At 55.4% G+C, this 24635-nt stretch overlaps 1 protein-coding gene across 2 annotated transcripts in view; it reads right to left on the bottom strand.

Annotated features, from left to right (window-relative positions):
- The window catches only part of CASKIN2 (CASK interacting protein 2), a 33435-nt gene extending 19340 nt beyond the window's left edge, over positions 1-14095 (bottom strand). For both annotated transcript variants that reach the window (XM_079323388.1, XM_079323389.1), the window contains exons 1-2: positions 13795-14095; positions 11053-11756 (exon numbers count right to left, since the gene is read on the bottom strand). In XM_079323388.1, the coding sequence (XP_079179514.1) occupies positions 11053-11146 (94 nt within the window). In that variant the 5' untranslated portion in view covers positions 11147-11756; positions 13795-14095. The remainder of the gene's footprint in view (positions 1-11052; positions 11757-13794) is intronic.
- Between the last annotated feature and the right edge of the window lie 10540 nt (positions 14096-24635).

Raw genomic sequence — 24635 nt, 5'->3', positions numbered from 1 at the left:
TTTCCCAGCTGGCCAGGGAAACGCGTTACCGGGAGGTGAAGTCACCGTCCCTGCTGGGACCTGGCTATTCCACTCTCCAGGATATGAACTCAGAGGAGCTGTATTTGCCCAGGGAAGAGGTGGAGCCTTTTCCATTTCCCCCATCCTTCCGAAAGGACAGGACGCCTCCCGAGCGGGAAGAGATGGGCCGATAGCGCTGGGGGCCAGCAGCCAAGTGTGAGCACTGCCTGAACCTGCAGCAGGCACCCTGTGGGGACAAGGGCCACCCCTGGGCTGTGGGACACAGCAGAGCATCGGCTCCAGCATTAACAATTCACCTTACTTCATGTCCAGCCCTTCCCTGGAAGCCAAGGAAGGGCTATCCCAGAGACCCTGGCAAAGGGGCTGCACCTACAGACACTCTCAGTGTTGTCATTAATGCCATACTGTGCAAATGGTGCATTAAAATAATCTGTGGTGAATGTGCTACTGATTGACAAGGGCAGAAATAACACAGAAAGGACTTAGAGGGATTAGGAAAACAAACCCAGGCAGATTTAACCTGGGAAAAATGCAGATTGCAGCATCTGGGGAGAAATAATCCAACCGGCAGCAGGTCAATGGGAGGAAGAAAGAGGGGAAGCAGGATGTGGGGGGACGGTGAGAGGAGCAGTGTGAGCGTGGGCACAGAGGCAGCTGCTGGTCAGGAATGCAACCTTGGCAGCCCTGCATGGGAGGATGCTGCTTCCCAGGGTACCATCTCCCACCGTGTATTGTGTTACTTCCTGGGGTACCAGGAACATCACATACCCAGGGCTGTGAACATGAGAGAGGCTCACAGGGGACATGAAAAGTGAGTGACAGGAGCCAGCAGCGAAGGGCTGGCCTTGCATGGGAAGATTAGGGCAGGTCAGTAAGTCTGGATTAGCTGAGCAACAGTTAATTAGGGAGGGCGGGCAGGGACGCAGCAACCCACCTACACCTGGAGGGGTTTGACGCTCCAGAGCAGCACGTACCTATTTATTTTATGGCTCTAACAATGAGCCCCAGATAAAAATTAGAGCAGCCAACAGTGGCCAGAAAAACCCTGTGGGCTCAAGGGAGTGAAATGAGGCTCCAGACCCTACATTGTAGCTTGAAGGTTGCAGCAACCACGCAGCTCCCAGGGGAAGCACTGCAAGGCTGAGGCTGGAGGAGTGGGCTGCCACAGCCCTATGGCACCATGTTGCCATCAGTGCCAGCCCCGTGCCTGCACATGGCAACTTGGCACCCAGGAGCTGCTCCAGCCGGTGGAGCCAGTACTCAAAGCACACAGCGATGCGGAGGCTGGAAATCCTGTGACATCCTCCTCCTTTGGCCCCAGGGAAGCCGCCGTGCACCTGGAGCAGGCGCTGCCGGGGCGGACGGAGTGGCTGTCCCCACCCTGGCTGCGCTAATCTGGGCAAGGCACACGCAGGATGGGAGGGGAGGCAGCGGGAGGTGAAGCTGTTCGCTCGAGGTCACCCAGAAGGTCGATGGTTCAAGTGCTGCCACTCCTTCCCGAGGCCGCCACACGGCTGGGAACCGAGTTTTACTCCAAACTCCCCCCCTCGCCAGCAGCCCGTGGGCAATCAGCTGTCAGCAGCCTGGACTAACCTCAGCCGGCTGCTGGCGGCCAGACTTGGGAGTCACAGTTAAAAATACCTTGCAGATGCCTCTCCTCAACTCTGACCCTCCAGCGGGTGCTGCCGCCAGCCCCGCTCGGGGATGTGCCGGCGGGGTCCCCTGGACAGTCACAGCCTGGGCTGTGCAGGGACATGGCAGCTGCTGCCTGGGGACTGGGTTTTCCTAAAAAACAAGGATTTCCACTTCTGGGGGGCTGCTGACTGTATTCTCTCTTGCCAAACTGAAAGGCTCAGCTTCTTAAAGCTTCCTTCCAGCAAGCCATGCCTGAACTGTCTGGCTCCCTCTGAAATGCAGCCTGGATTTCAGCAGCTTCAGCAAAACTCCTTTTCTCCAGGACAGAGTCAAAACGTGGCCTCTGGCTCCTGCCAGTCTCAAGGGATGCTGGATGGGTGACTGCTCCTGCAGATTCCATGGTGCTGCAGCCATTTTTGGCATCTGCATTGGGAAAGAGTGTAAGGATCTCACCCAGCAGTGGCTGCTCAGCCCCAAAGCCCTGATGAACAGGAGGGATCCCTCTCCAAATCCCTCCTCCAGTGATGGTAAGGGGGAACAGGACACCTCGCTGTTTTTATTCTCTGTGCAAAGGTCACCTACCAAAACACATGAGAACTGACTGGCTATTCCATGCTGCTGGCAAGTGGGAATGGGAGAGGGATGGGTCCATCCCCAGCAGGCACAGCCCAAACTCTCTCCAGCCTGGGACAAGCAGCCTGAGAGAGGTGGTTGCACTGCCACTCTCTCCTTTCTCTCCCAAGATGGAGAAAGGTTTGTCCATGCCCAGAGTGAGTGGTCTTTTCCAGACGAATCAGGCTGCATACCTGGGTTTCTGGCAGGACAATGCCAAAGTGGGAGAAGCCATTGCCAAAATCTTGCCCACTGCCTTAGCTGGATTGGGATATTTTCATGCAGCTGTGGCAGCGAAGGATTTTCCTGGGATCCTGGTCTACAACAGGGTTTCATATGCAGTGGACAGGAGAGGGACATGACAGCTACATGACCAGGATGTCCTGTACCACCCTGCATGTCCCCACAGGGAAGCAGCAATCACTTAGCAGCTGGTGACAGTCTGTGTCCTGGGGAGAGGCATCACCCTGTCCTGGAAGCAGGAACCCGCCCCAGGACCCCACACCCACCTTCCCATCCCTTTGGGGCCCCCGGTGACTGCTGAGTTATTCTGGGCACTGCGTTCCTGACCCCCTCCCCTTGTCCCAGCTGCTCCAGGGCCAGCAGGGAGTGCAGCAGGTTCCTCCCATTGCCCAGCCCGGACGCCAGGGTCGGGCAGCAGCTGCCTGGGGACCAGCTGGGGACAAAGGCGACACGGAGCAGCCCCATCCCCCCATATACCTTGGAAGGGACAAGGGCTGAATTACAGCAAGGTCAAAGGCATCACAATACAACTCCAGTAGAAAAGAAGGAGCTGGATCTGAGGACCCCCAGTCCATAGGCTGAGCTCTGGGCAGCAGCTCCCCATAAAGGGATCAGGAATGGGTTTGGGGGCAGCACATCAACACCTCCCACTCCCCAAAGAAAAGGCCCACCTCAGCACCAGATGTTACAGTGGCAGAGGCAACATCTTTGGCTCCTTGTCAAACCAATGTCGTGCCCAGCTTCCCGCAGGGACTCCACTGCCTGCAGGGACCCCTCTGGCAGGTCAGCCCCTCCATCCCAGCGCTGCCTGGGCGCGCCCCACAGCCCATCCCGATGGAGCAGTGTGGGACACAAGCCAAGGCCTGCCCGCTGCCTGGACCCCTGCCTGAAGCCGATCTGTTCCAACCCGATCTGTTTACGCCTTCCCGGCGCGGCGGGTGCGTGTCGGGAGCGGCCCCGGCACGCCCGGCTTGGCGCAGGCAGGACGTGGGAGCGAGCCCTGGAACCCCCACCTGCTGCCCCGCAGCATCCCGGGGCTGTGGGGAGAACGTGGGGCAGCACAGGGAGAAGTGGGACTCTCTGCCTCCATCTGCTCCTTTCTGTAGGAAAAGGCACCACTGTTTTTCTCTGTGCTACCCCTCCTGGGGCATCCGGTGCCCCCACCCTGGCCATGGCGGGTTGCTCCACCCCCAGGCCTGGCAGGGAACAGATTTCTGAGCAGTGGCATCTCTTCTGGGAAAGCACTGGGAGAGCCAACCAGCCCTGGAAGCCTCATGTCCCTTCCTGGAAAACAAGGTACTGTTTCTGCAAACACATGGGCTCATGGGGCTGATAGCCACATGCTGGTCCCTGTCTCAGGGTCTGAGCTGTGCCCCACTGGGGCTGAGAAGAGGCACCCACCTGCACTGCTCCTGGGAGATGTTCATCCAGGACCACTCACCTGCTGTGAATTCAGTCCCACAAAGCCACAGCCATTTGGAGCAGGCTGCAGTGGGACAGAGTAGAGCCATGACTTTGGGGACTCAGAGTTGGACACCTGCACACCTACACCAGGTTTGGGGTGAAAGGAACAGAGAAGCAGCTCCAGGAGATCCATATGCTGCTAAATATAACCAGTGTGACAGATGCTCCAAGACAGGGAGTTGCCTGTGCCTCAACACTATTGAGGAGGAAACTGAGGACTCTCCCAGTGCTTAAGTAGCTCTTGAGGTTTGGAGACACAGAGGAGGGTCAGAGGCAGCACCTCATTCTGTGCAGGAGCCTCCTTCCCTCTAAGGAGGAGCGTCTCCCTTCTTTTTAAGCCAGCAGGATTAGCAGGTACTGGTTCAGGGAAGCCAGGAGGGCTCATGAAGCCCTTCCCATGTGTGTCAGCCCCACAAACCAAACCAGGGCTGCTTCAGACCAACCACAGCAGCCTCTTTGGGTTGCAGCCCAAAGCAATCTGGGTCATGGCTGTACTGGACCCCACACTGCTGGCCACACTCACTGTGTCCCCATGTCCCCTGTGTAGGCAATGATTAGCCATCAGGGAGGACTCTGGCCCCCTTTGGAGGCCACTGAGGCAAGTGGTTCTTACATGGCCTTGCCATGGTGGGGACACATCCCAGGTCCCTGAGGGGATGAGGCTGTGAGCTGAGTGATCTGCTCAGGGAGACAGGACACCCACTAAAGAGGAAGATCAGTGGGGTCCCAGTCTCCATACTGCTATTTGCACCCAGTTCTCCTCCAGCTGAAAACCCCCTTCAGGCTTTTCCATGCCTGTCCTGGCAAAGAAACAAGGCAATACCTCACAAGGGGGAGAGTGAGGCAGGCAGCCCCTGGGATAGATGTTCCATGGAGGAAAGAGGCACCTGCAGAGTGGGTGGCAGAGCCTGAGCCAACCTTGCTGCTGGGGACACCTCGGTGACAGGCACCAGATGCCCTTGCCACGCTTGCCAACCCCCTTCCAAGCAGACAGGCCCTTACACAACCAGCCGTGCCCAGCATTACGAAACCCCAGGAGCTTTCACCCCTCCCAGCACAGCCGCCCACCTGGGGCGGCCGGGCCAGGCCCAGCTGCTGGGACAGCAGCGGGGAGGATGGGGCAGGGGTCTGGGCATGGCACCAGCGCCAGGGCCACGCGCTGCCTGCGCAGCCCTGGCTGGCAGCGCCTGGCGGAAGCGCAGCCGGACGTGTTGCGCCAGGCCTGGGATGCTGCGGGAGCCGCATTCCTGCCTCACTCACGCAGCTTCTCCCTGCTCCTTATCTCCCCATCGCTGCTCGCAGCTCTGGCCTTTCTCCCTGGGGCTGCAAACAGCTCCTACCCCGGGCAGCATCCCGCAGGAGCCAGGGATGGGCCAGAGTATCCAGCCTTTCCCTGGGAGGGTAGAGATCATACCGACAGAGCCATTTCCAAGCAGTTTGGGCATCTCCAGACAGGTCTGTGACTCACCAGGACACCTCGGCAAGGCTTGGGTGATATTACAGCCCCAAGGTTCAAACAGATCCCTCCCTCTCCATCCCAGGCATGATTTTTTTGGGAAGCCGGGATGGGATTTAGGGGGAGCGGGAATGCTTACAGCTCCTCCCCACCCTCTTGCTCGCTAGAGCAGCCAGAGGAAAAAAAAAAAAAAAAAAAAAAAAAAAGGTGGTTTATTGTTATTTAGTTTCTTGCCCCTTTCATACTCCTTTGCCGGAGTTTTTGCCAGCGGCGGGCCCCGGGTCTGGCGGGGATCCAGGACAGCCGAGGCGCTTTTAAAAACAAAGCAGGGCGCGTGCATGCACACATACACGCACGGCATCCAACCCCGCTTTTAACTCTTGCCGGAGCAACGCTGGTGCAAGCATCCATTTCCAGCAGGAAACCATCTTACACGCCGTCCATCACCACTGGGACCCAACAATTTATCTCCCACCTTCTCAGAAAAACCTCTCTGCGGCACTGGGATCCTGACAGAGAGGTGGCAGAAGTGATACTGGTCCTTGTCGTGGTCCACCAGCTCCCTGCTGGAACCAGCCAAGCCAGAGGAGGGAATGCCTGTGCTGGCAGTGTCCTTGCCACGTCCCCTTCTCTGCAGCCCTGGGGAGCACCGTCCTGGTTCCTGCACCTGTGTGCTGCTGGCAGCTGGGTACATGGAGTCCCAGGGCTCGGGGCTGCCCTCCCTGCCTGCCTTCAAGCTGTCCTCATCTGCATTGTCGCGTGTTTCTGGGTCAGACAGCCAAAACGGCCTCTGCAGCCCTTGGGAAGGGACGGCTGAGCCCCCTGGTCTGGGCTGAGTCACCAGGAAATGCCCAAGGGATGGAAATTCCCCTCCTGTCCCAAACTTCAGCCTCCTGCCTGTGACACTGGGGATGGCTGCCAACCTGGCTCCATCCGTGGCCCTGAGGGACCTCCACATTTCCAGGAGATCCCAGATTCCCTGGGATACCCCAGCACTGTCTGGCCAGCTCCAAAGGATGGCAGCACGGCCTGGAACAGGCTCAGAAGTCCCTCCATTCATCCTCTTCCCCAGAATTAGCCTGTTTTTTTCCCCCAACTCTTTTACAAAGACAAGAAAAAGTCAGCTGCAGTGGCCCAGGCTGACAGCAGGGACCACAGGTTACCCTGCCAAAGGCTGGGGACAGAAATTCAGACCTGGGACAAGGGGAGATGTGGAGCTGTGAACACAGGGAAATGGGGTGCAGAGGGGCAGGGGCTGGGCCAGCCGATGGCCAGCACAGGCTCCTCCATCTCCCCGTGTGACGCTGTTTGCTCGTGCCTTATCTCCTGCACTCGGCACAGCGACTCCTTCCCTGGCTCCGGGCACTCCGGTGGCAGCCGGGCCCCTTTCCAAACACAACACCCGCTGGAGACCAGCTTTGAAAACCAACTGTCCCTTCACTCCTTCCGCCGCCTGTGCGGGGCTTTTCCTTCCCAGCATAGAGGTGGGAACTCCAGAATGTGGACGGGAAAACCCACCCAGCAAACACCAGGCTACCAGAGGAGACCCCCCCTTTCCAGGGAGGTCCGGAGCCACAGGAGGAGGAAGAAAGCATTGACCCCACCTTGCCACGGAGCTGCAGCCCCACCACCATCCAGCCCCGTGGCTGCCGCACTCTGGAGCCTTTGAAGCCTCTTTTCTCCCGCTCCTACCACCCACCCAGCGCAGGCTGGCTCAGGAGCAGGTTTGGGCACGCTGTGGGGTGCTGGGGTCCCCGGCACGGGGCCGGGCCAGCCCGGCTCCCCGGGCACGGTGCCTCGCCCCGCTCCTGGCTCGGGCCGGGAGGAAGAGGCAGTTTTGCCCGTTTCGGCAGAGTTTCTCAGCGTCTCTCCGCAGGCGTGCCCACAGCCTTTCCAAGTCGGAGCGCGGCTGCGGAGCCGGTCCAGCCCGTCAGACCTACAGCGTGCGGGGAGAGGAGGGGAGGACACAGCCAGGGAAGCTTTGGAACTCAAAACTTGGGCTATAAGGGACGTGGCCAGGGCCACACTTGTGCTCGGCGGCAGAGCCGGGTCCAGCCGCCTGCACTGCCCGGGGCAGGAGTGGAGCAGGAAAGGTGCCCAGGCACCCCTGCACACTGCCAGCAGGGAAAGCCATCGGGTGTAACAGAGCCTGACACGATAAGGATCCTGCCCAAGGCTCTGCCCTGCAGCCAGACCAGGAATAGTACCTGGAGTACCCGAGGGTTTGGGACCAGCAAAGAGGAGGATGGTTCTCTTCCGCACTGAGCTTGCTGCCTGGCAGAAAGGCACATCCAACACCATTACAAAATAACTCCCAGATTGCAAAAAGGAGCAACTTCTCCCCCAAATAACTACAGACCTGCTGCTGTTGGGAGAAGCGGAAATCCCAGCAGGTCATGAAAGGAGGGCGGATGTTTCTGAAGAGGACAAGGACACAGAGCACCAGTGGCAAATGCTAACAAATCACAGTAGAGTTATTAAACCTCATACTTTGAGGCTTAAACTGATACAGCTACTTGGGATTAGGAAAAAATTCAAAGGAGAGAGAAGAAGTGAGTTATCTCACATCTGCCTGCTACAGTGTCATAGCATGCAGAGCAGCATCGTCCTTCTCCTGCCAAGTTGGATGGTGGCAGCAGCATCTGAGGGCTGGCACAGCTCTTGAGAAAACCTTAACATGCTTTGTGCTGCCGGGACACAGCAGTGAGAGGCTCCAACACAGGCATGGAGATAAAGCCAAGACCCCTCTGCAAGCTTTGCTGGCATTTAACACCTTGCTAGGTCATGACCCAAATGCAGCCATGTCCCAGGAGCCCACCCCAGTCCTTATATCTAAGGTCTGGAAAGCACCAACATAGCTGGTGAAATAGGGCAAGTGGCTGACTGAACCTCCTCAAGGCAGCAGCTGAACCCCAGCAGGGCTTTGCTCCCTGTCCTTGGGAGTTTCACACCAGTTTGCTCAGCTGCTGCCCTTTCTTTGCACTTCACATAGGTCTAAACAAAAACCTTCACCACTCCCTTGAGGAAGGCAAACAGTGAGTCCCATCACCTTCCACAGCTCCTCCAGTCCCTGGCTATCACAGGGACACCCCCTCTCCCAGCATCGCCCTGTCATCCCCCCATCCCCTGTGGCTTGATCCTGCATTCAGGGATGGGGACACCCAAACTTTGCCAGGCACTGTGCAGCTCCAGAAGACCCCTGGCCAAAGGGGCTCTGCCTCTCATCTCCCCCGGGAGCCCCAAGCCCACAGTGCTGGCCCTGGCTGGGCTAACTGGTGCATTGTTGGCGAGGGCAGCAGCCCAGGGACGTGATTGATCGTGGGGGAGAGAGGCCAAAGCCGTGATGGGTCGTTTAACAATTTCAATTAAACTCTGCAGCGCTCCCGAGGCAGAGGGGAGGGGAGAGGGAGAAGGAAATAAAAAGCGGGATGTTTCCATTGCCAGGGAAGCTCAGCAAAGCACGGCTGGCCCGGCAGGAGCAGCCTGGCCCTCCCAGACCAGAACCCCCTCCCCGGCTGCAGGAGTGACCACGGCGCCGCGCCGACATCCCCTTCCCGCAGGCAGGACAGCTGCCCTCACCTGCCCTTTCCCTCCTGGCTCCCCAAAAATCCTGTCCCTGGCCACCCCACCACCTTGGGATGAGGGGTGCTGTGACCCACTTGTGTGGTGGCGCTTGCGCGGGGAGGAGGCTGCGCTCCGAGAATATTAAACAATGTGTCCCTGAAGTTCCCGCTGCCAGGACTGGCGCTTGGATTTTGCTTACGTGCGGTGACTTTTTTAGGCACAGAGAGCCCCAGAGGGCTGATCACAGCGATCGAGCTCCCAATCCACTGAGACAGCAGAAGGATTCTTAGAGGGATTTAAAAAAATGTATGATAAAAAAAAATAAAGTAAAAATCAGCATCTCAGCCCATCATATGGAAAAGGCGCTTTAATGAACAGCAAAGGCAGCAAATGCTTGGCTCACAAGGCATCGGTGAGAAGAGAGAGAGGGAACCATAAGGGATGGAGAACAGTGGTGCCCTCCATGCCAGGGATGAGCCTCCAGGACCAGGCAAACCCCACAGCAAATCAAGCACAGGAGCTCCACTGAGGGCTTGCAGCAGTGGCCTTGGAGGAGTCAGGGATTTTTGGCCCCTTCTTATAAAGGAATAAAATGAAAATAAGCTGAGGGAGCTGCTGGTGCAGCTGCAGCAGGGGAGTTAAACACACATGTTCACGTGGGTGCTCAAGGCTGCAGGGAGGGCAAGACTCCAGAGAGAAAACAGACGGGATTGAACTGGGAGAGAGTTACTGGAGGGTACTGGAGAAAACAAGTGTGACTTCACCCCTCTGGGAGAGACATGGGCACCCCAGCCTGCACACACTGCCTGGCCATGAGACACCAGCTCAGGGGACGGGGCTGTGTCAGCCAGCAGGACACTCACATTATTTATTGTGTTGGGGGTGTCCTTCAACCACCCACATGGGCAGACTGCTCTTGTTCAGCCCAGCAACCCTGTCCCTGAGCAGCAGGGGCAATGGCATCCAGTACCTTCACCCAGGGACAGGACACCAGATGCCCTTGTTCTGGGGAGGAGGTGGCTCCCAGCCCTTCTGAAACCCCAGAAGTTGAGATTTCTAAAGTTCTGGCCACAGTCGAAGCTTTCCAGTAGATGACCCAGGGGAGCTGATCCCCTCCTCACGTTTACAATCCTCAGCCTAACTCGGGTTTCTTCGCACCAGCCTCTGCTCTGAGCTGCTCCTAAGAAGCCTTAAAGCTTCTCCTGCCTGAGATTCCTCTCTCCCTCCTCCAGACAGCTTATCCCCCTTCAGTTTTCCCACACACCCCCGTGAGACCCCCCACGATGAGCAGCCTTGGCAGGGGTATCCACACTCCCAACAGCCCGGGCAGCCAGGGTGCACCTTCCTCCAGCCAGACACAGCATCGAGAGCCCTTTTATTTACATTTCCCAGTTTCCTTCTCTTGGTCTGTCAGGAGAAATGATCAGGAGCTCAGCTCTATACAAGGGCTCTGTGGCACTGGCCATGATCTCGTCGATCTTTCCACCCTCCCCATCTCCTCCAGACACTGTGTAGCGTCTGCAGGACCCCGCTGCCCTTGGGGACCCCTCCCCAAGCCCTCTGTTCACTCCAAGCTCTGCTTGCTGCTGACCTTTCTGAGAGCACAGGCAAGAAAACAGCCCTGCTCAAGGGTTAAACATTACCAGACTGAAATTCAAGGCTTGACGATTGGTTCCAGTCGACTGGCTGGGATGATAATTTTTCACAAGATAAATACGGCTGGGAGCGAGCACAACCGCTAAAGACCCTTTGTAGCAGCGTCCCCCCCCAAAGCAGTTCACTTCCCCCTGCCACGGCTGCTTCCCTTCACCCATCCCTGCTCAGTGGCCCACACTGCAGGGCCCCTGGCCCCGAGCCCAAGGGGAACCCCAGCTCAGCTGTGGGATTGCTTACAGCCCAGCCATTCATCCGCACGGGCTGTGCCTGCACTCCTGCCTCCAGCCACAGCACAGCTCCTGTGCTGGGGGTCAGAGCCAGCACTGAGATCTGCACCCCGGGACTGGCAGGAGTGCCCAGCCAGGGGCAGGGAGCCCACGGCTCTCTGCCCAGGTACTCACTGCTCTTGGACGCCTTGATCTTGGCCACCAGTTTCTGCACGCCAGGTACGTCCCCGTTCTTCACGGCCTGGATCAGCTCCTGCTCGCGCCCCATCGCAGGCAGGTGGGAGCAGCGGCAACGCAGAAACCCTCAGATCCCAGAAGTTTATAAAGCCATGGGAAAAAGCCCCTAATTCCTCAGCACACACTTTGATGAGAGATGAAATCCAGGAAGAAAGACACTTTACAATCCCACAGGGCATAAAAACCAGAAGGAAGAAGTCTTTCTGTTAAGGGTAGAAGTCCCTTTCTGCGTCGGAAGGAGCAGGACTCAGATGAGGTTTGGTTGGAGAACATGCAATCAGCTAAAACAAAAAATACTTCAGTGCTCAGGGAAAGGCTCCCAGCAGCACCAGAGCTCTGTGAGACAAAGCCAGGCAGCTCGGGGCAGGGTGTCCAGCACTGGCAGCATTGGGATGCCCTCAGCCTCTCACAGCACTCCTGGAGTCAGAGGTGTCGTGCTTCGCTCCCTTCAGCAGGCTCTGCTATGTTGACGAGTCCCTAATTCTTCCCAAAGGGATTATGGGCTCGTTGCCATCTGGAAGTTATAGATCCTCCCTCTCTGGTGCTCATTAGCCCCTTCGTTCAGCATTCCTCTCGGTGACGGCACTGCAGGCACGCTGGGGAGCCCCGCGCACGGCCAAGCCCCCCACAGCAGCCGGGACCTGCAAAGGGAAGAGCAGAGTCAGCCCCCAAAGGCCATTTACCTCCCGGCTCCGTAGCGACAGCTTTTGTATCCGTGCGGAAGAACGAATACTTTGACTATATTTAGTCCTGGAAGGACTTGGCTCATCCTTATGTTAAATGGAGAGGGAAGAACCTGTGGAGAAAACCTCCTGAGGGTGCTCAGGGGCACAGCTCTTCCCCTGCCCTCCCGGGGCCACACGCACCACGTTCTCCCTAAAGGCAGCACACGGGGCTTGGGGTACACGAGGTCTCCTCCTCTCATTTCCCGGTGGCAGCACACAAGGGATGGAGCTGGGAAGGTTTAGCCAAAGCCCTCTGCAGCCCACAGGAGTGGGACTTGTCTGCTCGAGCCTGCCTCGCACTCTTCTCCTCCTGTGCAAGGATAAACCCTCACACTTCAAACTTCCCGGGATGCTCAATGTCCTGGGACCCAAGACACATCACTAGTTCACGAGCACTCTGGCCCCAGTGAGGAGCTGGGTGTAATTCAGCAGGACAGCTGTGCTCAGAACAGGATCAAGGCCATATCCTGGCCAGCCAGGGTACCCTGGAGAGGGCACAGGGTCTTGCAGAAGCAGTTCACATGTCCCAGCCTGTGTTCCCACACTGCACCCGGGCTGCCCAAACTGTGTGGCAAGAAAACCCCTCCTAGTTCAGGGCCATGCATCTGGCAGGCTGCTCCAGCACTGGGGAGGAGCGTGCGTGCAGGAAAGCAGGGAGCACACACCGTGCCAGCTGCAAGGCCGTGGCCAGATCACCTCACAACCTCCCCTCTGCCCATCCAGAACGGATCAGAACCAGCTCTGGTTCCCCGGCCATGGCTCAGTGGAGTCTCCCTTCCCAGAGCGCTCGCCCTCCATGGTTTATGTAACAGCGGGTGTCGCTTCCTCCGAGCAATCGAGGTCACTGTTTGGAGCATGGAAATCACAGGGGACACAAGGCAACAGTGACAGGTCCCTTTGGGCTGGGGGCAAAACCAGAAGGAGAATTCCATTGCATAGCATTGCTCAGCCAGGAGCTGCAGCTGCCCATAAACACGAACCCCTCCTGGCGTCCCCGTGTTTCAGCAGCACAGGGCAGATGAAATGATCCTCAGGTACTGGCTCAGCTTCTGGGACAAGGGGCTGTGTGATTCCCAAACCCACAGCTCATTCAGCTGATGAACCCCTCGGCACTGAAACTGGTGCCCGTCGGGGTCAGCTGTCACCTCCCTCGTCCTGGGGCACCTGCACAAGCTTATCTACCTTACAACAAAGTTTCAGCCACTTGACTCAGACTAACCTCTCGCTGCAAACAAATCCCCTCCCGAAACCTCCCGTGTCGCACCGTCTTCGGAACTATTTCGTTTAACCCTGTGTACTGCATCCAACTCTGTGCTGCTCCTCCAGAGCGCTCACAAGAAGCGAACGTGACGCGGTGAGAGGAGTTTGTATTTGAAAGTCTGCCCAGCCTCACTCGGAAAACGGCCCCGGTGCTGCTGCCGCGGCTCCCGAACACGCGGGGCTCAGCGGGCAGCAGGAGGGACCGAGAGCTCCGAATGCCGATTTGACCTCCTCAACTTCTCCAGAGAGGAGCAGCGAAGGTAAAATTCGAGAAGCGCACAAAGCTGGAAAAGCAACAGCAAAACATCCCTCCCACACGAGCAGAGCTGAGCCTCCAGCCCAGGAATCCACCTGGAGAACCAAAGTATCCCAAACATTCCCGCAGCCAACGGTAGCGCCGGGGGAAAAAAAAGGAGGGAGAGGAGGGGAAAAAACCCCCAAACAAACCTAAACCAGTTACGTAAGTGGCGGAGGAAAGATGCAAAGGAGCTGAAGGCACCCAGCCGGCTCCCGAGGGGCGGCGGGGGCAGCTCGGTTCCCCCGGGCGGGCAGCGAGGGGGGAACAGCCGCGCCTCCGCCTCCCCCGCCCCGAGACCCCCGGGCGGGGCGGCTCCTTGCTCCGGGGGATCGGTGCCCCCACCGAGCCGGGCTGAACGCGGCTCCCGGGGCGAGCTGCTCCGCCGGCCCCACTCACCTGGCGGCGCTCCCAGTCCGCCGCACAGGGGCGAACCGAACCGCGCCGGGGCGAACCGACGGCACCGCACCGGACCGGACCGGAGCCGCCCGCGCCGTGCGGAGCCGCTCCGGAGCGCGGCGCGCCGAGCAGTGCCGAGCCCGGCCCGGCCGCAACTTCCCGAGCCGCGCGGGGCGGGAGCGGCGCCGGTACCGGAGCGGAGCCGCGGATCCCGGCGAGCAGGCGGCGCGGCACTCGGCAAAGTCCCGCTCGGGCCGGCCCCGTCCCGGCAGGAAATCCCTCCCCGGCCCGGCCTGATTGGAAAAGCCCGGCGGGTTGTGCGGCGGGGCCGGGCCGGGGCGGCTGTCACTCACCGTGATGCGGCGTCGAGCGGGGCAGGGGCCGCGCCGCCCATCCCGCCGCACCGGCACCGCTCCGCCCCCGGCGGGGCTGCCCCGCGCTCCCGGGCATCCGCTCGCTTCCACGGGGGTCCGGCTGAGCGCGCAGCGCCGTCCGGGACCGGCGGCGGGGAGCGGGACCGGCGTGGTACGAGACCGGCCCGATGCTCCAGGACCGCCGGGGTTCGGGACCCACCCGATGCTCCAGGACCGGTGGAGTTCGGGACTGGTCCAATGCTGAGGGACCGGCGGGATTCGGGACCGACCCGATGCTGAGAGACCGGCGGGGTTCGGGACTGGTCCGATGCTCCAGGACCGCCGGGGTTCGGCACCGAGCTGGTGGGAGGTTCCCCATTCTCGATCCAGGACCGAGCCAGTGGTTCTGGACCGGCTCCCTTGGGAATCCTCCGTCCTCCTCAGTCCAGCTCCGAGCCGGTGCTCTGGGACTGGATACGGGACCGATGTGCTTGTTCCGGAGCTGGTGCAGTGCTACAGGAGCAGCCTCGAGAGAGATCCCATCACCCATTCAGGAGCAGCACGGTGGGCTCCACGGTGGAACCAGCCCCCACTCTCACCCCCAGCCCTCCCCCATCAGCCCTTTGCCCCCTCTGCTCCCAGACCCCTTGGCAGAGGGGCTGCTTAATGCCACTGATGGCACCCATGGGACCAAAATCCACCGATCCCCAGCTGTCCAAGCCCCAAATTAATCTTACTCTCACAAAGCACTAAGACTACTGAAAATTACCCATTTCTGCCAATCTTCAGCAGAAACAGCAGAGGCAAGTGCTCCCTCGAGCACAGTTCTTTTAAAAATTAGATTGCCTAATAAAGCTGGACAGTTTTTGTTGCATTATACCACTGGATTATCATCAACTAATCAGATTAAAAACACACGGAGGCTTTGGTTTTATTCACTAAATGGCCAGCCCACAGCTCCCTGGGGCAAAGATCCTACACCTCTTCAAACCAGGCCCCGAGACATTTCACCAAATGATGGTTTCATGAGGGGGATCCTTGGCAAGGAGGAGGGACTGACGTCTCCAGACACACCCTGTCTTTTCAGCTCCAGAATGAAGAGATTATTATGCACATCTAATTATAAATGTCAACATTTTATGGCTGCTGTGCTGAAGCACGAACCTCTAAGTAGCCCTGCTAGAAAGGGCTGTGAAGTGAAAGGTCTTGTTATTCCTCCTCAGAGTTTTTCCAGAGCTTGTAAAGTGCAGTGACATTTATAATAATCCCCTGAATTTATGTGGCACCTTTGGTTCTTTTAAGGATCTTAATTAAGCTTTGCAGCTCCCTGAGCACAGACCCACTTTGCAAAAAAGGAGCCCAGGTCCTGCTTTGTACAAAATGTGTGTCCTATTTCAGGCAGGGGAAGGACTTTTTCACCCCAGTGACCTGCAGCACATGCTGTTACACCACAGGAAGGGCACAGCACCCTGAGATTCCCAGCCAAAAGTTGTGCTGCTGCAGCTGCACTTGTGTGGCTAAAGCTGGGTAATTCAAACTTAATTTCTGGTGTCACACAAGCCTTTTGAATGGAGGGTGCCACTGGAGGGATTTGAGAAATCAACAGTTTCTAGTGCAGCCTTCAAACATTTATCCATATACTGGCAGTCCTGACACTGCACCAAAGCTCAGCCCCTTCCCTCCATGGCCCTGCCTGCAGGGAGTGGAGCTGGAAGGAGCAGGCAGCCCCCATTTCCCACCACAAATCCCAGTTTTCCAGCAACTCTTGAAGGTTGGACAGCTGGTTGTGACACCAGCACAAAGAGCTGCCAGTGGCTTGTACCGTGTCCACCTTGCAGAGCTGACAGACCCCCCATGACTTTTATTCCCCTGTGCCTGCAGAGCAGGTGCTGAGAGCATGGATTGAGTTTGCCCTGCAGAGAAAGTCCTTTAACAATTCCCCCCCTTCTCTGCACCAGTACCAGATGTTTTAGAGTCCAGGGGGGTTCAAGGTGCAGGCACAGTTGTTTGGCCAGCTCTGCCCTCAGCCTCTGCAGAAAGGTGCCCAAGGCTGATTTGTGTTCCCCACTTTGGGTGAGGGCCCTGGGGGCTCCAGCCAGGTCAGGCTGCTCAGTTCTGCTGCTCAGAGCTTTGCAGCTCCTCAGGTCGATGTTGCCATCTAGAGGTCCCTGCTACAGCGATCCTCTCCTTGTGAAACATTGGGAAGGAGGTTGCTGGGTTTTTGAAAATTCAATGCAACATTTTAAAGCAGTGTTTTTTGTTTTTTTTTTTTTAGGTTAGTTCATGTCTTGCGTGGCTACAGCTCATCCTGGCTTGTCTCACAGCCCCTGCAGCTGTGCAAACCCCTTCTCTCTACTCTGACATTATTTTGAGACGGGGTAAAACACTCAAAGGAATGCATTTGCTGACCAGCATGGAGCAGCCACACAGGCAGAAGCAATACACACAGTGGCATCCAAGCAGATTCATGGCCACTGCTGGCTCCAGGTGAGGCTGTGACAGACACAGCTCCAAATTTTGGAGTGCAAAACTCCCACTCTCAAATCTCACCCACAAAAACCAAACTTGGAAGTTCATGGCCATTTCATTCCCACTGAGTGAGCAGGAGGTCAGCAAAGCCCCATTCCAGACATCCAAAAAATTTTAAATATGTTATGAACCAACTGGATGGAAATACACTTCCCCCCTTTCAGCTGTGGCTCAGGCTTCTCTTTCACTGCTGGTTTTTTAAAGAGTGCCCAGCTTGACCCAAGGCCTTGCTGCAATCCCAGGGCTGGATCTCACACCTGGGCAGGAGGAGGCTCAGGCAAACAAGGCAGCAAAGGCAGTTTGATGCCCATGGCAGACAGGGCTCGTTCCCTGGATGGGTGTGCAGGCACTCCCCGTTCAGGGTCAGCACAGGGCTGATGTCTGGCAGCACAAGGGCAGCACTGCTGTGGCAGAGGCTGTGTTGGACCACGGGATCTGTCCTGCAGGGAGGAGAGTGCAGGCTGAGGATGAAGCAGGGCAAGGAAGAGCCTCTCCTGCACTGAATCAGGCCACGGCAGAAAGCAGGTTATTGCCCAGATTGAAAGCCACCCACAGGAGCCCTTCCTGCAGCTCCTGACATGGATTCACACATCACCTGGCTCCCTGAGCACTGAGGGGTGATGGGCACCCCACTGCTGGGCTTGGCTCATGTCCTTAAACAGCCCAGCAAGTGTCAGTCTCATTCCTGATCCTCAGAAGTCACACCCTGTCCCCATGGAGCCTTTCCTGTACTGGCATCTATCTCCTCCCACATTACATCCAGGCCAAGCATTTCTCACCCTGCCCAGCACTCCACCTTGTTGGCAGCACAGTCAAGGGCAAAGTGAGAGCAGGATGGAGGATCTGGACACAAAGGTGCTTACATGGGTATTTACTCCATTGCCTCTTCACAGCCTTGTGGCAATAGCTGCTCCTGGAAGCAGTCCAAGAAGATGAATTAGGGGGCTTGAACAAGAGAGAGATGCACTGCCCACAAGGAGGAGGAGGATCACAGCTCCCTCCTAGAGACCACACAAAGGTTTGGGCAGGTTTGGCCCCTGACATCTCCTGTCATGCCACAGCATAGCTGCTGCCTGCAGCTGGCCACTGCCACCAGAAGGGCTTCAATGCCAGGACACATCCCAGACCCAAGCCAGAGCACAGACAGAGCTCCATGAACTCATGCCCTGTGAAGCTGAACATCAGCCTGAGTATGAAATGCAGCAGTGACTGCCCTTAGCAGAGCTGGTGGGACCAGTTGGTGGCAAAGAGCTACAGAAACCCACCCAGAGTCGGCTCTCAGACAGGTGGCAGGGCTTGGAGCTTTAGGAAGCTCTGCTCTGGTAGTATATTTTGCAACAAATAGTTTCCCCCACAAAAGTAATCAAGTAATGAACGCTTTGCTACATCATTCCAGGGCAGTCCAGCTCTGAGCTCCCTTGAAAAGCAACTCCACAGCCCTGGCTCAAAAATGTGCAAGCCAGGAATTACAGCCCTCACCAGCCCCTGCCCTGGCACAGCAAAGCCAACCCCTTCCCCTGAATCCCTGTGGGAGCTCAGGCAGGTGCTGGCAGGGGGCTCCTTCCCCGTGCCAGTCCAGACTCACCTGTCCAGGCACACACGAGCTGCTGCTGGCACTGTCCTCACCCTGCCTTCCTCCTCATCCTCCTCCTCCAGCCTCCCTGTGCTGACAGTCACTTCTTTCTGGTCTTGTGCCTTTCTTTTCTCTGTCTCCCTTGCTTAGTCCCTCACTCAGGAAATTAAAGATAATCCTCCCTTTTTTTGCAGCCGGATTCCCTGTTTAACATTCGCTGCATGCGCTTGCACTGATTCAAAACGGGATTAGACTTTCTGTTGCTTTGATGTCAGTTGGGCTTTGCACTTAAGGCAGAGGGGGGAAAAGAAAATGCCTGTTAACAAACCTCTTGGATCCCACCCATCCACTTGCATCCATCCTGGAAATGAAGGTCAGGCACATTTACCTGCAGAAAAGGAGCCCCCTTCCAGGATTGGTGTGGGAGGAATAAACCAACTCACAACTGCAGCACTGGACTCCCTGCACGTGGGCCTTACTCTCTGGAAACACCCGAATTTCGCTCTGGCTCCGTTATCATCCAGCTGTGTGGAGGCTGAATGGCTCCCATGGGGAGGGAGGTGTCATTAATCATCAGGCAGCCACAGCTCGCTGGCTGTCAGAGGGTGTTGCATCCTCCAGCTGCCGTGCGGGAGCGCGTGGGCCGCCGGCACCGCTCCAGCACCGGGCTCGGGACACCCCGGCTGCTCATCTCCACGGGGACAGCAGGTGCTGGAAATCCATATCCTGCTCCCTGTGCAGTGGCACAGTCCATAACTTCCCAGGGCATTTCCCTCTGATTCCTCAGGCCTGAGCTTCTCTCCTTTGGAAGATGAGGATTTGGGGTTGTTCTCACTGCTGGTCCTTCCAGCACCAGTACAAAGCAGATGAAGAACATTTTTCTCATGTTGCCTGAAAACATCTTGCTTTGCTTCCAAGACAGCACTCCTCCAATCCATGATGTCCAAAGCAGCACAGCTCAGAGCTGGAACAGGATCTCACACCAGAAAAGAGCCTTCCACAAGGGATTCTGCAGAGCCATGGCCAGGGCTGGGATGTGACAGTGAATCCTATTCCTGCTTATCCAGAACAGCCCTTTCCCACAGTCTCCAGAGTCTCACAGGTGGCTTCTGCTGCCTGATGCTCCTTCTCCATTCCTACCAGAGCTTCTCTTCAGAAGCAGCTGGGTCTCCTCTGGGTACCAAGCAGATCTGGGGGCTGCATAACTGGAGATGTTCCAATGTCCCTGAAACCATCCCAGGACCTTCTACAGGCTGTTTAGAAGAGCAGCTCCACGGATGAGCACAATCCAGCCGTGACCAGAACCCAGCTCCCAGCCCTGAGCCCCTGGGGAGGCACAGCCAGCAGCAGCAGAGCAGACGTGGGGACACACCCAGGCAATCCCGGGCTCTGGCAGCTACAATCCCTGTCACCCACACCCCATGGCTGTGCAGCCTGACTGGCACTGCCACAACGCCAGGCTTCCTCCAGGACTGCCCAGGGACTCGGGACGTGCCTCTGCCAAAGGCACAGTGTCTAATCCATTTTGCCTGGTGCACACTCACAGACTTGATTAATGTCTGCAATGAGCTCCATCCATCATCGGGGAGTAAAGGAGATTAACTCTGCAGCACGCCTGCCTTGCCTTGATCCCATTCTCCAGGACTCCTGATTAATGGCGAGGCTGCCTTATCTGCCAGGCCAGGAAACACGAATATCCAAATATCCAAATATCCTAATATCCAAATATCCAAATATCCTAATATCCAAATATTCAAATATCCTAATATCCAAATATCCTAATATCCAAATATTCAAATATCCAAATATCCTAATATCCAAATATCCAAATATCCTAATATCCAAATATCCAAAGATCCAAAGATCCAAAGATCCAAAGATCCTAATATCCAAATATCCAAATATCCAAATATCCTAATATCCAAATATCCAAATATCCAAATATCCTAATATCAGGGGTGGATGAAGGGAAGCTGTGGGAGCTTGGGAGCAGCTGAGGCAGTGCTGGCACAGCCACAGCACACTCTGCCATCAGGGCCATGCTGCTGCACCTCTGCTCCCCAGCTGCCAGCTCTGCTCTCCATTCCTATTGCTCCCTTTCTTCCTTGCTTCCTGGCCCTTCTCAGCCATGCTAACAGGGATGCTGGAAGGAGAGCAGCAATTGGAGCACTGATGCATCCATGCAGGAATTCATGGAAACCAAAGTCGGGGGCTCCATTTTCCCTCGATGGCTCAGCAGGGAAGATGTCATTCCCCATCCATAGAGGGAATTCAGGTGTTGATCTGGAGGCCTGGAATAACCCAGACAAATCCCTTCCTGGGGGTGGGGCGAGGCTGAGCTGACCAGTGCAGTGGAGAGCAGCACTGGGCTGAGCTGCTCCCAGGAGGACACGCTTGTGAAGTGGATGCAGGGAATTAGCTGTGCCATCTGGATGGGCTCCAGCTCCTGCCCCTGGCTCGCTGCTGATGCTTCATTAACAGCTCCCTCCTTTCAGCTCCATCTCCTCGGCTTCTGCTGCGATCAGCTGGGCTGGAGTTTTGTTGTCTTGGGTTTTTTCCAAGTGGAAATTATTTCTCATTTCTTTTAACAATCAGGACAGAGAGAAAGAGACAGGAGAGGAAGGAATTTCTAGGAGATGAAAGGGCAGGATTAAGGACACGGCTTTCACTTTGTTATCCCTCTAGTGTGGCTAAGAAATTCCTTTCAGAAGAAGGCTTTAATTAACTATGATTTCTGATGGGAATAAATGCTGTATCTAGAGATAGGTCTGGCTTCTTGGTCTGCAACCTCTGCAGCCCAGAGTCACACACACACACACGGTCTTATACAAAACTTAGCACATTTAAAATGGCTTTGCAAAGGCACTGACTGTCACCCCAGTCTGGAAAATAAGGATCAGAGGAAGAAACCCCAGGCATCAGCAGCCCACTGTGCATGGTGCCAGTGGAAAGACAACCTGAGTGCACTGAACCATGGGCTATGGTGGCTCAAGATGTGGGAAGGGCCTTCTGCATAGAGTAACAACCCAGGGCAGGAGGCATTAGAAATATCTCTGTTGCCTTCTAGACCAACAGCCCTTCTCACACAACAGGAAAAATCAGGGAGAGAGGAGAGAAAGACACCCAGTGGCAAACTGGGACATTTAGAAAGCATCACAGTGATGTATCTGCATCTTCCACTGCCACAAAACCCTCCAGGAACTGAGTCAATCACAAATAACATTTGGGGCTGACTTTTATCCAGATGAACTCTCTCCAAATATTTTAAGGCAGCCAGCAAAACAGCCAGCTTCTGCTTGTTTAACCCTTCTCCTGGAACCTGCACTGATTCTGAAAGAAGGCACCATTGCAGAAAGCATTTTTTCTGTGAGCTTGATCTGCAGAACTAGATGTGGCATGATGCTGTTCACCCGCAGCATCACCCTGGTCACCTCCCTGTGCCCTAACTCTGCTCTGACTCACTCAGTGTTTCTGCAGCTCAACTTTTTGTGTATATCTGGACATGAAAGATGAATCCACACAGATTTCCAGAGGAAGCCTCAGCCCCAGTTTACACAACAACACAAACTCCTGCCAGGGAAACATCACAGCAGGTCCCTCCAAGAATCACATTTCCCTTTTTCTGAGCCATGCTAAACAGGGAGCTCATAGTGAACCCACACCTTGCTCCTCTCCCATCTTTCCAACTAATGAACTCCCAGCTGATAACAAATGCTGGCTGCTGCTGCTGGAGCATCTGCCTCTGCTCTCAGTGTTTAACAGCCCGAGAGGCAAAGCGCTTTACTGATTATTGTTTTCACAAGTGAGCATCATTTTACTTTTTCATTATCATTTTAAAAGGTTCCCACCTCTTCCACTGCCCTGAGCCACTGCCTCCAACCCCAGCAGATGCCTCTGTGCCCTGCAGCAGCACAGGGAACATATGGTTGGTTCCCCTGGGGGAAAGTGGAGAGCAAAGGAACATCTGGCTGCTCCAGTGACCCAGCTGCTGAGGTGAGCAGAGCTTTTGCTGCAGCTTTGTGTCAGGAGGGTTTCCCATCCCATGATACCACTGCTAACTGCCCCTTGAGACAAGGCTTTGGGCTCACTTGGGATTTAATTCCTTATTAATTTTACAGATTTTGTGCTTGTTCAAATCTTCTGCAAACTAAAAATTTCCTGTGACATGCTGTATCAAGTGTTTTACTGGACTTGAGGCAGATTTGAAAAATCAACTATTACTGCTTTCTTCCCCTTCCTGCCCCTTCTCAGAACTAGGCAGCAGGATTGTCTCTGGTTATAAAACACCACTTCTTTTTATTAGCTCTGTCATAAATCCTTACACTTGGATTTGCAATTTCATGTGACAGCTCTTTCCAGACACCAAATGGAGTTTATCTTTCCCTGACTTGAACCTCTCAGGATTTTCCCTTTAGCTTCATCTTGGATCTGTAATTTCTATTTCCAATCTTACCAACATTCTAATTCTCATTTCAAAGAAGGATGCCATAGCACTCATTTTGGGTTGGGCAGACACCTAGTGTTGGTCATCAACCCTCCACATCAATCCTCCTCTTGTCTCCTCTTGAGCTCCATGAACAGTTATCCAGAGATCCAAGCCAAAACTTTTTTCCCCCCAGTTCAGACTCACAAGGAATTCAGATTGCAGCTGCCTTCTCCTTGTGCTTCTTCACAAAGGGAATCAGTGACTAAGAACAAATACATACCCTGAGGCAGGATTTGTCTCCCTGAGGGCTCCTGGCTGTTCTGTCCAACATCAAGATGTGCTGGCAGCTCCTTATCTCCCAACAAGGACATGGGATGTGCCCATTTAACCAAGCACACATCACATCCCTGACCTCAGCACATCAGCTGACCCAGCCCTGGAGCCCACCAGCCTCCCTCTGGGCAAGTCCTGCTTAGCCCCGTGTTATTTTTGGCTGTGCCTTTGTCTCTGGGATCCTCTAACCTTTAGCAATGAAAACAAAACCACAGAAGGTGCTGCCCTGGCCTTTGGCTCACTGAGAGCAGTGGGATGGGCAAAGGCTGAGGGCTTAAACCTCAAATTAGCAGTGTGGGACTGGAATGAGCCAGGCAGCTCTGACCTGTCCTTTCAAGGGCAGGAACCTGCAGGGAGAGAGGAGGCCATCATCTGGTTTCAGATAAATGCTCACTTTGTGTTAATTAATTAGAAATCCAGCACAGATAACAGGAGAGCTTAGATGACCTTTTAGCTGAAGAATTCCTGTAAAGCCACATGTGGCTATGCAGCAGCTGAGAAAGAGAATTCACCTGCTGCTTTCATTAGAGATGCTCATGTCTAAGAGAAAGCAGAGCCTGGGAGTTGGGAAATCAGGAGTTTGCTCATGGCTCAAGCTCCTTGTTCTGCTCAGAGCAGAACTGGGTCACACAACAGCACCAACCTGAACCAAGTCACCAACACAACATCAGCCTCTTTCCAACCTGCCAGAGCATACATACAGCTGTGCACATCTGGATCAATGCCAGCAGCACCTGAGTCACCACAAATCTACCTCCACAAACCTACTCCTCCAAACATTTGAGTTTTCTGTGTTTAGTTTCATAATCAGATCATTATGTTCAGTACACATCCCGCTGTGAAGATACAAGTGCTGAGACAGACATTGCAAGAAAATGGATAAAATGCTGCCTAAGCCAGGGCTGTAGAGAGAATTGCTGTCAATTTTTGACCTCAAGCTCAGCATGTGGCTTTAGGGAAATAATTTAAGTTTGCTATCACTTCTCATCTACAGGGAAGAAAAGCATTAGGTGGCAAAGACTCACTTTTCAGAATCAAAGGAGATAAAATGCTACAGCACTTGGAAACTGTTTTATCAATCTGGAAAGAAGGGAGATTGGTGTGCAGTTATCAGACAAAGACAGCACCCAGCCAGCATGGAGGGCTCATGCACCATGTCTAACACATTCTGAGCGAGATCATCCCTATCCCTAAGGCCACTACAAGGACAAAGCTTCACCCATTAGGCTACTTGATCAATATAATCACAGTCAAAGAGCTGGGCAATAAAAATGCAGAGGCCCATTCTGAAAGTCTGGAGTTGAGTAAGGAGAGCAGTGAGTTCAAGGGAGGACTTGCAACTTGGCTCTTAGCGAGGGCTCCTCTCTCCAGAGTGCAAATCAGAGCAGCAGCCAGGTGCTAAATAAATATTTAGCAAATGAGAAAGTCTCCATTTAATGAGAAATTATTTGGTGAAACCAGCTGGGAAATGGTTTCAGTAGCAGGGTAACAGAAGCTGGAGCTGCTCTCTGCCCCACGGGACGCTGCGGTTCCACTCGCCTTGCGTAAGCCAGGATCTCCAGCTGGGACAGGCACAGGAAATATAACTCATTACTGAAATGCAAGAGCCTTTCAGGGTTAAACCACT

This window comes from Erithacus rubecula, assembly GCF_903797595.1.
Source record: "Erithacus rubecula genome assembly, chromosome: 20".
NCBI classification, from domain to species: Eukaryota; Metazoa; Chordata; class Aves; order Passeriformes; family Muscicapidae; genus Erithacus; species Erithacus rubecula.
The sequence above is the reverse complement of the archived record's forward strand: the minus strand, read 5'-3'. Positions and strand labels throughout refer to the sequence as shown.